Below are 14,543 nucleotides of genomic sequence, written 5' to 3' on the forward strand. Positions count from 1 at the left end.
CTGCGCACCTGCGCTGCATAACAGCTCTTTTCACAGATACATATTTGGGTAACGAGTACTTGGGGCACCCAACAGGATAACCTTTGGTGCTCCGGATGTGTTTCTCTTCCTCCTACCGCCAGCGGGATCCTTTTACTAAGGGATCCTTCTGCATCTGTATCTGCATTTGTCATTCTGTATTTTAATCAGTCATGACCCGCTCAGCAGGCCTTATGGTACTCCACAGTTATGTGAGTGCACTATTGCACTCTTCCTTGTTTAATCTTGTCCCCTGTGGAGTATGCAGACACAGGCTAGTGCTGTGTGAAATTGATTTTGACCATGGTTAAGTTGGTCTGTTATAGTGAGAAACACACTGATATGTGCTTTCTGCATTGTTTTGCAGATGTTCTATCAAGTATTGAATATATTGTGTCACGACTAGGAAACTATAGACTCCAAGGCCCAGAGGAAGGATCTTAGATATATCCGAAACACATTGGCACTTGTCATCTAAACTGGAGTGTATTAGGAGAGACACAATTGTGCTTGTATTTCTCACTTGAAATTGTTTGAGAAACAAAAACTTTTTCTTATGTATTGCACAATTGTTTTATTTTACCGACCATTGAATATGGTGTTATATGTTTTGTTCCTCTTTTGAGTTTTGTAGACCATTGTTCCTTGATGAAATGTGTTTCTAACATTATATTTGTATGAAAAAACACAAACTTGTGTGGGCTCCTCATTTGTTAAGTGATATCCTCACAGATTATGAACAGATTTGAAGTTCTTAGGTTCTCTCTATTTTTGAGTAAACTTACTGAATGTTGATTGTTGTAAATCACAACATGTTGACAGTAATAGTGAAAATTACATTGTGAATATATTAAGTCGCTTGTCATAAGTGTTTTGGGGATTTTACATCCCTGAGGAGTGTGTTTAGGGGTGCCGGTTGGTAACAACTGGCTTTTGTTTGTTTTTTTGCTCCTGAGTCTCAGATGACCTTGAGACTTGTTTTCCCCCGTTTGCACCTGAAATCTGTGAACTTGCATTGGAACCAGTTTAAGATTTAACCAATCTGTTGATAATTGTATATAAAACAGTAGTGCCACCCTACCCCTATCTTCTCAATAATTCCTCTTTTCCCAGGAGGGATAGTATCCTCTCTACTGCTACAGATATCGAAGCCTATTGATTCTTTTGTGGCAACAGAGGTGTTGGAGGCTCTATGACTAAGCTTCTGGAATTGTAGGGTTCCCCAATTTGTTTCAATTGTGGCACATCCCACTCCTGACACCACCTGCAAGGAAAGCGCGGTATCAACAGTAAGACAGACACAAGTGACCACAGTCCAACGGTATTTATTGAACTATCACAATGATGAGTTAAACACCTATCTAAACCTAAATCTATGGATGGGAGAAAGCTACGACCATCAAATAATAATAATGCAGTCCTAGTGGAGTCTTGTTAAATTAAAAGGGAGGCCCAATAATAAAAAAATCGATTGCCAATCCTTACTACTAATTTACAAATAATTTGGGGTGATGTTCATGAAAAGAAAGAAGTGTTCACAAAATGATAAGTCAGGATGTTCGGGCCGTTGGCCTCCCTTGCCCACGTTTTCAGCACGGGACAAGGCAGTTCACTCGAGCAAAGCACAAACTCTGGCTTCTGTGGCACGAGGATACAGTTCCATTTTCAAAGATCAAGAGCTTCTGTGTCCAAGCCTCTTTGCTTCTTGCAAGTCTCTTGACTCAGTGGGCCTGATATACAAAGCAACACAAAAACGTTATTTTCCCTTTTCAGCATTCGAGTTGGGTGTTCACCCTGGATCCCCCTCAGCCAGGCTCAGATCCCTTTCAAAACAAAAGTTCAACGAAAACAAAAGTTCAATGTTGGATCCCTCTCAGTCCGGCTCAGATCATGGGACGTCATTTGGGGGTCACCAAGGGTTGCAACTGTGACCCCTCGGGGCCACAGTTGCAACCTCAGGCACTCCCTTGTGACCCCAACTTTAAAAAAAAGACAAAAATAATTTTTTGCCCAAATAAACAGAGGTGCTCCTGGTGTAACGGGTCCTCCGCTGCGTGGGAGGCCCTGCCACATCAGGTCTGGTGGGTCCCCGGCCCAGTCCTCACCCATCAGGGTGAAGGCTGGGCGGGGAGGCACTCAGTAGAGGTTGGAGCTGACCGTGGCACATGTCACATGCCACGTTCAGCTCCAACCCCTTCTCTCCCGGCTTCCTTGCAGCTCACATACAGGAACCAGGAAGCTCTTAAAGCTTCCTGGTTCCTATTTGTGAGCAGCATGGAGGGGCCGAGGGGGCCTGGAAGGACGGACTGAAGCTGCAAGAAAAAGGTACTGCTTTTTTAGTAGTATGATGTGTGTTTTGCATGTGTGAAGTGTGTTTCGTGTTTCAGATGTATGTATGTGAATTGTGGGTGATTAAGAAGTGATGTGATGTGTGTTGGTGAATTTTCTGGGTGGGCAGGTGTGTGCGAATGCAATGGGTGGATGTAAGAGAAGGTGTGAGTGACTGGTGGGTGAATGAGAATTTATGTGATGTGTGGTTTTGCATGTTCTGGGTGGGTAGGTGTGTGCCTGTGTAGACAATGCAATGAGTGGATGAAAGAGAAGGTGAGAGTGACTGGTGAGTCAATGAGAAGTCATGTGATGTGTGTTTTTGAATGCTCTTATGGGTGGCTAAATGCATGCCTTTCTAGAGAATGCAATGAGTGGATGTAAGAGCAGGTGTTAGTGACTCGTGGGTGAATGAGAAGTGATGTAATGTGTATTTTTGAATGTTCTGGGTGGTTGGGTGCCTTTGTAGAGAATGCAATGAGTGGATGTAAGAGAAGGTGTGAGTGACTGGTGCGTGAATGAGAAGTGATGTAATGTGTGTTTTTGAATGTTCTGGGTGGGTGGGTATGTGCCTGTGTAGATAATATAATCAGTGGATGCAAGAGAAAGTGTGAGTGACTGGTGGGTGAATGAGAAGTGATGTGATGTGTGTTTTGTAATGTTCTGGGTCGGTGGGTGTGTGCCTGTGTAGAGAATGGAATGGGTGGAGGTAAGAAAAGGTGTATGATTGAGTGACTGGTGGGTGAATGAGTATGAATGTGATGGCGTGTTTTTGAATGTTCTGGGTGGGTGGGTGTGTTCCTGTGTAGAGAATGAAATGAGTGCATGTAAGAGAAGGTGTGAGTGAGTGACTTGTGGGTGAATGAGCATACATGTGGCATTGTGTGTTGTGTTTGAATGTTCTGGGTGGGGTTTGGTGTGTGCCTGTGTGGTGAATCCAGTGTGAGTGTGTGCAAGAGGAGATGTATGGGTGAGTGACCGGTGGGTGAAAGGGGATGCACGTGTGTGTAACGCCCCCAGAGACTGGGAATCACTGGAGCATTTTTGCCACATCCTTTATTGACTTTGCATGTTTTAATGGTATTTTTGGGCAAAGGCAAGTTCATGTGTGCCATTCCCTGGCTAGACTGGCTTTTTGGTGCAGTCGGTCTAGCCATTGCTTACTGTGGCATAACATGTATTACTCTGCATCTTTAAAAAAGCAAGCATGATAAGTAGTGGTACCTCGCTAAACTGATGTTTTGGTGTAGCAGCCTGGATATTCTTCACTCTAGCATGACTTTTTATTAACTTAGTATCTATGATGAGTCAAGCAAGATAAGTGTTCTTATTAGAGCTGTACCGAATAGCATATTAAGTATTAGGCTGAATACCGACTAGTTTGTCAACTATTCTGCCAAAGCCGAATATGAAGCCGAATAGTTGCTTTAATTAATAAATCATGTCCCAAACTTCAAAAAACACACTTATTAAAAACACAAATAAAGCAACATTTTAAATGCATTCTATACTTATTTCTCTTCATTGTAATTAATGTAGCATCTTTATTTAAAGTATAAAAGCCAGAAATAAAGCACATTTAACCAAAATGAAGGGACCAAATGTACAGAAGATTGTTGCATATTCCGTGCCAGTTAAAGTAGGAGGCTTCACAAATGCAAAAAGACTGCCTTTGTGAATCAAATGCATTGCATTCTCTATCCAGTTGCAAAGTCGATGTGGTTGAGTTTTGAAACTTCTTTGCAGCTCACATAGAAATGTATAAAATGGTTCATGTCGGCTCATGCAGGACACAAGTCAAGAGGAAATCTGAAATGCGTGAACTCCATCTCACAACAAATGCTGCTCACTTTTCCCTTCTAGTCACTCTCTCGTGAATACACAAACATATGCAACTTATAATTTCCTGATAAAATATCAAATAATGTTAAACTCAGGACTCAAGTCCTTAAAAAAAGAAAAGAGGGGACGATGACGTACGCAATGGGAAGTGACATGACAGTAACTGAAAGTATCTATGCACATTTCTTTCAGTTTGTTTTTTCCAACTGAAAAAAGTGCACATTGCATATAAACATTCGCCAAAAGAAAAGATGTTCCTGTATTGTTGCAGGCTAAGTATAAAAGATGAGCACTTTTTTGTCTAGGAATCTGTAAAAAAAAAAAAAAGATGCCCTAAAGAGCAGATTTCAATAAAAGATATTTTTCAGCTGTGTGATAGCAATTTGTCTGGTCCAATTCTATTCTATGCAAAATTATGTCTATATTTGCCTTTCTGAGTTCATGTTGCATTGTATTCAAGTGAGAATGTCAAAGTATTCGGCAAGAGCCGAATAGCTAGAAACTATTCGGCCGGGGCCGAATAGCTTTTTTTCAGCCGGAATTCGGCCGAATACTTACTCAAAGCCAAAGTTCGGTACACCCCTAGTTCTTATGGGTCTAGACTGGCGTACATTGGAACCAGATTGGACAGGTTTTCCTATTGTGACATGTCACATTTAATGGCCAAACTAACAGCAGTATATATGTACTTACATAGGAGTAATGGCATATATTGGCAGAGCCAGTTTTGTGCCTAGTGCCAGTAAAGATACTGTAGAAAAACATCTTAAAGCGAACAGAAGTATGGTCTTATGTGGGAATACTAACATATGTTGGTGGAGCCAGCATGGAAATGTAGGGGCAAAGCCAGCATACAAATGTTTTTATTCTGGCATATATTGAAGGGACCAGCATGATAATGCATTGGGAAATACCATGTGATTTGCATATATTGTACTTTTTTCATGATTTACCCTACACCCTACACCCTACAAAATGTTGGCCTTTCACCCACATTGTTGGTCTTTTACACACATTTTCCCAGAAAGTGTACTTTGTAATGCACCATTTTAACCCATTATTCAAAACATTTACTCTGGGGAGGGAGAAGAATCCCCCGGGCTTCCCCCAACCCATTTTAGTTAGTCTGGGCTCCCTCGCTATGCTCAGCCGCTATCACCTACTTGTGGCAAATATTTTCATCCTCCAAAAAAACTCAGCAGTCACTGCTGGTGGCTGGTATATTTGTGTACCAGGCACCACCCATTTCTCTCTGTTATGTTAAAGATTTATACGTTGATTGAGAAGGATATTTACTTCTTTCACTTACAGTAGTGCATGCCCCTGCAGCGGCATAATCATCATGGACATTCCACTCACGTGGTGGTCTGGACCGGCCCGGGGTGTGGCATGTCCTGTGCTTTGTTAGGGAGCTTGGGGGCTCCCACAGCATGGCTTGCAGGGGAGCTGCCAAATTTTGTGCTATGCCATTGGGCACCACTGAGTCTGACAAAGGGGTAGTGTGCAGTGCCTGCCTAGAAGTCTGCCAGTGAGTTCCCGGGTGAGAAGCAACTTGTGGGTGTTTTCAATTTTAAATAACTGCGTGGTGCAATGAGTGTAAGTGTGCAGCAATGATATTAAATTAAATTAAATGGTGTTTTTTTTTAAGTTCTCTGGCACCCGGTATTATGCTTAGCTAATAAACTATGGGGGGCTCCTGGGTATATTGGAAGAAGCATTCCCAGTTATTATACTGCAGCAAAAATAACATTATCAGGTGTTCTCCCCTCTGTGCACACGCAGACTAGTCTAATGGGTTTCTTCTATGGTTATGGTAACTGAATCGTAACTGAATCATATATACATTAATAACTAGGGAATTTTGTTGATACTAAATCCTGCTGAATTATTAGATTTTCAGGCCTTGCTTGCGTGACAATTTTCCTCCCCAGGTCAGTGCTTTTTTGGCTTGTTTTACAGCAAAGCCACAGATAACACGTACTTCTGCGTCCATTGATCTATACCTGTTTCATACACTAGCTGTAGACTGCGTTACAGCTTTCGGTTACCCTGTTAGAAATACTGCATTGTGTATGTTTTACATATAGACCCCATGTCAAATCTGGAAAATGGCATTCCCCAAATGTGTAATCGTGGACAAATCACGCCTCCCTCTGTACCTCGGTTCTTATATCTGGCTGAAATGAGAACACCTGAAAACATGGGTGCTAGATGCATCTAAAAAAATCTCGTTTTCCATCACTTCCTGTGATGTCACTTGGAGGTGGGGTCAAATTACCTCAGGTGTCAAGGGTCGTGTGATGTCATGTCCCCTACCCCTGGCATTGTGGTGAAATGATGTCTCTACTCAGATCTCTTCCAAAGTTTATTCAGATAATTATTTCTCGGGTGACTCACGGTTCAACCCTCATTCCTCTCTGCCGGGCTCATATCCCTTTCTTTCACTCAATTACTCTCCCTCAGCCAGGCTCGGACCAATTGTGATGCACTTTATACAATCAAAGACTTATGAATGTGCACAGGGTTTAGCTTGACCTGTTGCATGACCACTTTGATCTCTATAATCCTTTTTCTTACACTCAGCATCAGTTGGATACCTAACAGAGACTTTCGAATGAGCACCCACGTGGGCCCAGACCACTCTGTGTGTGGTATCTTTTCTTGGCCTCCCAAAGTTCAATTATAATGTTCAATTACTCCTTTTGGTTTCCACTCATATCTGCGTCGCTCTTTGAAAACGCCTCACACACTGTTCTGTTTGTACAATGTTGCCGCTTGCAACCTTGGTTCAAAACACAAGCTGGTTTAGTATCAGTCTCTTTGACTCACCGGCTGTGCTGTCTTTTCTGGCGCTGTTTTGTTGAAAGATCCAAGGACAGTACCATGGAGGCAATTGCTCCTCCCTGCCTTGGTTATCGACGTGGGATAGTCCCGGGTACCTCAGCCACACTGTGCAGGTTTCATCAGCATTAGTTCCTGATCTTCTATTTCTTACTTTCCAAGGCTCACAAAAGTAACGATCTGTAGAGGTCACGGGTACTTCCTTCCTCACGACTCTGTCTGGTCTTGCCGGCTTACTCCTTGTATTAAACTGCCATCTTGTAAATGCTGTTTCCTCGTGTGGTTTGCCTAGCTCAGAGTATGCTTTCGTGCTCAGCCTTTTATCCGTGGCGGGAAGTGTGATTGCCTGACCTTGCCTGTCCATGGTGTTGGGACATGTCAGGTATACGGCTCTGGTGTTAGTCCATTGTCGCTGACAGTGAACTGTCCGTGAGAAACCGAAGGGGATCGCAAGGAGGGAAGTTCCCTTGAACTTTTCGACAAGGAACCATTACTTGGAGAGCACTAGAGAGCCCAATCAAAATGGCCACAGTCCTGTGAGCTCCCAAACAGCCCTCAGGTATCCGGACCACATCCTGCTGAATTCGACTTGCTGCATCAGTGCTGGAAGTCCTGAGCAGGATCTGAAAGTGAGGGGGTTGCCCACAGCAACTTTGGGAAGCCGGTTTGCCCTAACGGCGGAATACGAGACGGGTGCGATGGCGACATAGTAAAGTCACACCGACTCGCCGGGCCCGGAATAAGAATGGCCGCGGACGCGAGAGACGTGGAAAACCACCTGACAGTGTCCTGAAGATAGCCTGCACGGGGAGTGGAGAAACTAACCCGGTGGCAGAACGGGAGTCTGGCGGCAAGAGAGCGGATCAGAGTAGCCTGTGCTGTTCTCCGACATCATGAAACCTGGGAATTGTACCCGACTGCAGAGCATCAACTGAGGAAGTGCTCCGGCGGTGAAAAGGAGGTGCATCCGATCTGTCGGGTTTGAAGAGAGGGACGAGGAACCAGCCTCCAGAGTGAGGGACGAAACAGCTCCTCTGCAGCAACCGGGAGACAGCCCAGATGAGAGGGGGCAGATCTGCCGTTGTGGTGAACACAGAAAGCTGGAGGCTGGATTAAGGCATGTAGTTGGCCCGACTGATCACTGGAATCTGGGGAGCGGACTGGGCCAGTGGGCACCAACAGTGACTTGCCTTGGGGAGCGCTGTGCTGGAAGCTCCGGACTGCAGCAACGGGTCTGGCAATGTTGAGGTGGCAGACCTAATGCAGGGTAAGGAGAGTGCTGCGGCATGCAAGAAGAGGGGGAGCCAGACAGCTGGGGCCTGCTTCCACCCCCCACACTCCTTTATAAGTAAAGCATAGGGGTGAGCGTCTGCTGATAGTTACTTGTGGGGAATCAAACATGGCCCTTCTGGAGACACTATAAAGTGACTAAAGGCGCATCTTAGCAAGCAAACCGTTATCAGTATCTCACCAGGAACTTCTCAGTAATCTGACCCATGAAGCGCATGTCAGTTGAGGCTTTTGCCGTCACTTTCTCACCCCCCCTCTCTCTCCTCCTCTCCCCTTCCTCCCTCTACTCCTTGCTCTTCCTCTGGCCCTTCTTCGGCCATCTCTCCTCCCTCCTTCTCTTCATTTCCCTTGTTCTCCACAGACGAGGTTTCTAGACAAGTCCGATCTATGAAAGTCTCGTCAAAACAGGTTCATCCCTGTTCCTCCAAAACCATCACAGACCACATTGACTCCCTGGCTCCTGCTCTGGCTGACTTCTACAACCACTCCTTCGCCACTGGAGTCTTCCCTTCCCCCATAAAGCACTCACTTGTGCACCCCCTAAGAAACCCTCTGCCGACCCATCCTGCCTGGCTAACTATCGCCCAATCTCCATCAATCCTTTCATGACCACTGAATCTGTTGGTTGTCTCCATGGTCATCAGTCTGGCTTCCAAATTGCCAGAAGCATGGAAACTGCTCTCCTGAACATCTGTAAAGACCTGCTCTCCAACCTTGATTCTAACACCCCGTGTCCTCATCTTACTTGATCTCTCCTCTGCCTTTGACACTGTCAACCATGCCATCCTGCTCAACCATCTCCGTGATAACCTGGGTATAACCGGTCAGATCCTAGTGTGGCTGACTTTTTTCCTCTCAACTTGGGTCCTTCCTCTCTTCTATCTCTACCTGTGGTGTTCCCCAGGGGTGTAACATCTCTCCCTGGCTGTTCAACCAATACCTGGCACTTCTTGCCCACTGCATTGCTGCACTCGCCCCAACTTCCAGTGCTATGCGGATGACACCCAGCTCATTTTCAGGCTACCCTCAGCCATCCCTTCTCCCTTTCTCATCTCTGTCTGTTCGCGATCCAGGTGTGGTGTACCGCCAATAATCTCTGCCTTAATGCTAGTAAGACCGAGACTCTCCTCATCCGCACACCCACTCCCTCCTTTCCTGCCACTCTCTTGTCGGCCTCTCTTGGCCCACTTCCTGCTCCCGCCTGCAAGGCTAAAAACCTCGGGGGTCATCTTCACTCCACACTCTCCTTCTCTCCACACATCTCTGACGTCTCTAAGAAGTCACACTACCAGCTGCATCTCCTCAGAGGCATTCTACCTTCCTCTCCTTCCCCTAGAAGCTCACTGTCTCCAGAGCTATGGTTCTCTCTAGGCTGGACTATTGCAACAGCCTCTTTCTAAATCTGCCTGCTTCTACTCTCTGCCCTCTTCACCACATCCAGAACAGGACTGCGAGACTTGTCCTTGGCCTCAAGCCCAGGGATCGTATCTCTCCAGGACTGAAATCTCTGTGAGGATTAAGTTCAAAATCCCCTGCATTGTCCACAAGGCCTTCTGGATCCTGTGGACTGATTGCCTTCAACTCTCTCTTCCTAAATATCTTCCTTCTCAAGCTCTTCGCTCATCCGCCTCCAACTCCCTCAGGGTCAGTCGCTTCTCCAAGCAATAAGTTGGTGCTAGATCTTTCTTCGGCTGGGACCTTCCTCTGGAACAGCCTCCCTCCCTACCTGAAATTTGAGGAGAATCATCTCTGGTTCCAGAAGCACCTCACAACCTGTCTCTTTGCTTCTCCTCTCCCCTGCTGACTTCCTGGCTGAAACTGAATCTGCACTGGTTACCTGGCCACTCTCTGTTCTCGGGCCCAGGTCCCCTTCTCTGCCAGGCGCACACCTGCACTGCCTTCCTGGCAATCCCCGCACTTGGGGACTGTTTTTCTGTATCCCCACAGTCCCACTACCAGCACTTGACACCTGATGTCTGCACTTACCCCTGCACTTGCCACCAGAGGGCCGTACTTTGACTTATGTATTCTATTATCCCATGTACTGCACTGTCCCTTACCCCATCCCATGCACTTGGACGATCTGAATGTCACCTGGCCTAGGATTGTTGTCTGTCTTCCCTCTGTTCCCCCTCCCTTGCCTTTTCACGCCTTGAAACACTTCTTTTATTTTTTTATTTATTTGCATTTTTAAAGCGCTCACACAGCCCGGGGGCATTGAGGCGCTTTTGCAGGAATACGTCTTGGTTGCGTATTTATAACGTGCTTAATACCCAGAGGTTTCAAGCACGGAACCTGGGATCGAACCTGTGTAGCTTTGTGTTGTCTTGTTTCCAAGGCAAGCATGTTGCTGCTCAGCTATCCTCCCAGGACACTAGTGTATAGGCGCGTTATAAATGCCATATCATATCATATGTTGTTTGCAGGATACATATAGATATCTGCAGTAGGTGCATTAACCAATTGCACTCTTGACCGCCCCCTCCCCTGCTCCCCCAGCCCCAAGCAACCTTCCTCTGTGACCAGGAGGCTGAATATCTATTACACTTTTCTTCTTTGGCACATTTGCTCCATGTTTCACTCCAAATACAATTTTTACTGTCATGGAGACCTGATAATCATCAGGGGGTGTGAGCTATCTCAAACCTGACCACACCAGTTAAGTCTTTCGCTTGGTCACTGAGGGAAGTCATATTGATATGGGCAGGGCGGGCTTCTGTCACATCCTTTCACCTGGCCATCAAGATGAGTTCTTCCTTCAAATCTTCAATTTGAGGGGTTGTAGCTGTAGGTCTTAAACAACTACCCACGCCGCGCCACCCATTTATCTGAGGAGGCTATCTCAGAGGCCGACCTCCCTGCTGACTTCCGCCCGCCTTAAGGCTGGAAGAGGTGAGATAACGGGCCTTGTGGTTTCCTCCTTCCTGAGCTGCCACTGCAAGCAAACGTGCTGCAGCTCAGCCCACTCTTCAAAACGTGGCTGGCGTCCTCTGCGCCGCAATCTACGTCTCCCCGTTCACCCTCGCTCGCCAGAACAAGTCAACATGGAGCCTGACATCCGCCACCCCACTCCGGACTCTTCGCCGTCATCTGAGGAAAACGAAGAAGTAGGTGTCGGAGATTCGATATGTGCGCGTTTTTTCCCCTATTTCATTTAACGGCCTACACGGGCGGGAATCATAAGAATGGTAGTGGCACTGGCAGGGCAGAGGAAGAGTCGGTCTACTCTCAGGTTCAGGTCGATGCACCGGGGTCTGGCTCTGTGTGGATGACTTTCTCTCCCTCTGACTTACCGGATTTACGCATGACGGGTGTTTTTCGCCTCGCTCAACCCTACTACTGGCACCATCTCCTTTTTCGACTGCAATCCAGCGTCCCTTGTCATATGTGACTGTGAGTAATGTGGGAAATGAACTATCCAAGTGGCTTCCATGACGTAATGGAAGCGAGCGATGGTTGAGGCCTTATGCCTGAAAATCTACCTACGCTGTGGTTACAACGCCCTTTCGCGCCACTGCCACACCCTTACTGTCCGAGGTACGCGGCGCTTAGCACGTCAGTGCCTGTTGTAGTGCTGACACACTGCTAAACACGAGGAACAGAGAGGACGCCCAGCTAGTCAAGTTAAGTAATGTTCTGAAAAGGCTGTTGGGGCGGGACATGTTACATGATAGAAAAGTTGTGAGGCAGTCGAAGAAAGGGGCAGAGTGAAGGAGGAGGTGGGACAGTAGAGGGGAATACCCTCAGGACATTTTGAAATAAAGCATCTAAATGAGTGCACTTTCATGTCATGGTCTTTCCGGTGACATTGGTTGCATTAAACCTTAAATTATGTTTGTCGTTATAAGATAGCTCAGTGGGTTCAGACACCGTGATTTACATGCAGGTATGGTAATGGGCTTTCGCCCGAGGCAATGTGAGGACCTGGCAGGGGTGGGCAGTGTGAGGACCTTTCAATGATTATCTAACTGTTAGATGTTGCAAGAAGCTGTCACTGATGTTGTACTGGTGGACAGTGAGAGGATCTTAGGGTGGTGGAACAGTGTGAGGTGCTCAAGTGCAGTGTGAGGAGCTGACACTGGATTTAGCAATTCCTCATGGAGCACAACATTTCCTTTATAAACAGTTGAAATGTTCAAAGCACACGTACCAAAAAAAATCAATTTTATTGCATTCCTAAATTGTAAGAATACTAAAATTATACAGACAATATATAAATAGCACCTGCCACATAAGTAGAGTAGCATACCTGACTATCACGTGAAAGGGGTCCATGGATTACTGAGCTCCATGCTCCGCGGCATGTCTTTGCCACTGACTTTACTTCACTCAATCTGCAGCAAAAGGCCTGGAGGAAAACAAACAGGCTGAGATCCAGCCATTGGCAGATGAAGCCTTTGGTGCCAGAAAGGAGTGTCAGGCGGATGGCCCTTGAGGAGCACCAGGATTATAAATGATTCACGGTCAGCCAGGCCTCAAAAAGTGCCCTCTCCACTGTTAGGGAGAATTCTCTGTAAAGGCTAATTTCCCAAACCTAGTGAGTCCCCCAGCAGCTTTGCTGGATTTTTGGGATTTATTTTTTTCTCCTGCTAAGAGTGAGACTCCTTTTCTCCCACTCTTAGGCATTATTTGAGAATGTCCTTTGACTTTGTAATGTGTTTTATGGGCTATTGGGTCTTTTACTCCATAGGGCTTCACGTGTTTTTGGTATGTGTGTTACACAGCACCCTCAGTGCAGTAACACAGGGGTGTCATAGTGACCCCCAAACATAGACTCCATCCCCTGGGACTGACTATTGTCTCCCAGGGCATGTAAAGTCACAATTGACTTTACTAGTCTCAAATTGTGAACAGAACCACTACAAACCATCATATTGTGGAAGTACTGGTAGGGGTAATTCGATTGCCCCTGGGTCTGTTTTCCAAGAGTTTCTGGCTGGTGGCAGTGGATACCACGCAAAATATACCCCCGGAATATTTCCTATGGGATTTTCCCATTCATTTTAAACGCAACGCTTTTTAGTGCAATGTTAAAGATACTGCTGGGTTATTTATTTAATATTTATTCGCTGGTTGGGTCTTATTGCCAGGACTCAGTTTTAAAATGGCGTGTGTGTTCGCCTCTGAAACCCTAACCCACGTCGAGCCCTTTGTTCCACTTTTGGCGGGCTTCTGCACAGAAGCCTCCAAAAGTGGTGCCACTCTGTCTGGGTCTACAGGATGTGTGGAAGGGTGGAATAGGCACCCTGGACTGAGTTGCCTTGGCAACTCAAGTCGCACCCTTGTGTGATTGGCCCAGTGGTGAGCCACCTGGCTCACCACTTAGCATGTTTGATTGACAGCTAGGCTGATGAATGGGGGTTTTCTGCATAAAAGCAGGGCTTTGGGGACTGGAACTTCAGAAGTCGCCACAGGACCTAAAGAATTCGAAGAGGGGAGAAGCTGAGCCATCTACAACGACGACACCACCGGTGGAGCCCTGCTGTACAAACTCATAAACTTGCCCGACGACAGAGAAGATCTTCTTCCAGGAGAGTCTTCTTCCCTTTGAGCTGGTGGGACCAACCAGTTTGCCTTTTTTCGCCTCCTGGATCTTCTCGTGGTCGAATCGCCCGTGCCAAGCACCCCGGCAGCCGGATAGACACGCTTCACCACTACCGCGAATAAAAGGGTAGTACCTTTAACCGGGAAACTCCGCTGCTGGTTTCTTCCCTGGCAGTGCAACGACCTCCAGCTTTCCGCCACGTCGAGATCTTCTCTTCCCCTGGACGAAGCACCAACTTGCACACGCTGCCAGGAACAACCGCCCCCGCTGGAGCTTTCTCACCATTTCAGGTACTGCGTCCCGCCTGGTCTCCCTTGCAACAGACTGTCCAAGGTGTCCCGTAAATCCTTGACTCTCTATCCTGGGGTGACCTCGGACCTGTTAACATTACCTTTCTAACTTGATCCAACCTCTTTTGACTTTTTCTGCAAAGACTTTGAGTGCATTTCCACTGTGTGATCTTGGGCACATTCCGTCTTGCTCTCTCCAAGAGTGGGCTTGGCCTATGAACTTTTTGCTCTACAGGAGACCCTGCCTTGCTTGACTTGCTGTGGGTCCTTAAAAGTGTTGGTACTGTGTGTTTTTCCTATTTCCGCCTTTTCTCTCCCTTTTTAAATAATTATTATAGTGCCATCTATGGTTACGCGCGCACCTCTGTTTTGCTAAATAAGTGATGTAT

General features: G+C 46.5%; 1 protein-coding gene across 2 annotated transcripts in view; it reads left to right on the forward strand.

Annotated features, from left to right (window-relative positions):
- The window catches only part of UNC13D (unc-13 homolog D), a 2,023,528-nt gene that overhangs the window by 154,222 nt on the left and 1,854,763 nt on the right, over positions 1 to 14,543 (forward strand). Inside the window, exon 1 of one of the 2 annotated variants that reach the window (XM_069654741.1) lies at positions 11,283 to 11,426. The exons of the other annotated variant lie outside the window; for it this stretch is intronic. Within the exon in view, the coding sequence (XP_069510842.1) occupies positions 11,364 to 11,426 (63 nt within the window). The 5' untranslated portion in view covers positions 11,283 to 11,363. Of the gene's footprint in view, positions 1 to 11,282; positions 11,427 to 14,543 lie in introns of those variants that run through there. 2 annotated transcript variants of the gene reach the window in all.

Source organism: Ambystoma mexicanum, chromosome 3q (genome assembly GCF_040938575.1).
Source record: "Ambystoma mexicanum isolate Mex_15411 chromosome 3q, UKY_AmexF1_1, whole genome shotgun sequence".
Lineage (NCBI taxonomy): Eukaryota > Metazoa > Chordata > Amphibia > Caudata > Ambystomatidae > Ambystoma > Ambystoma mexicanum.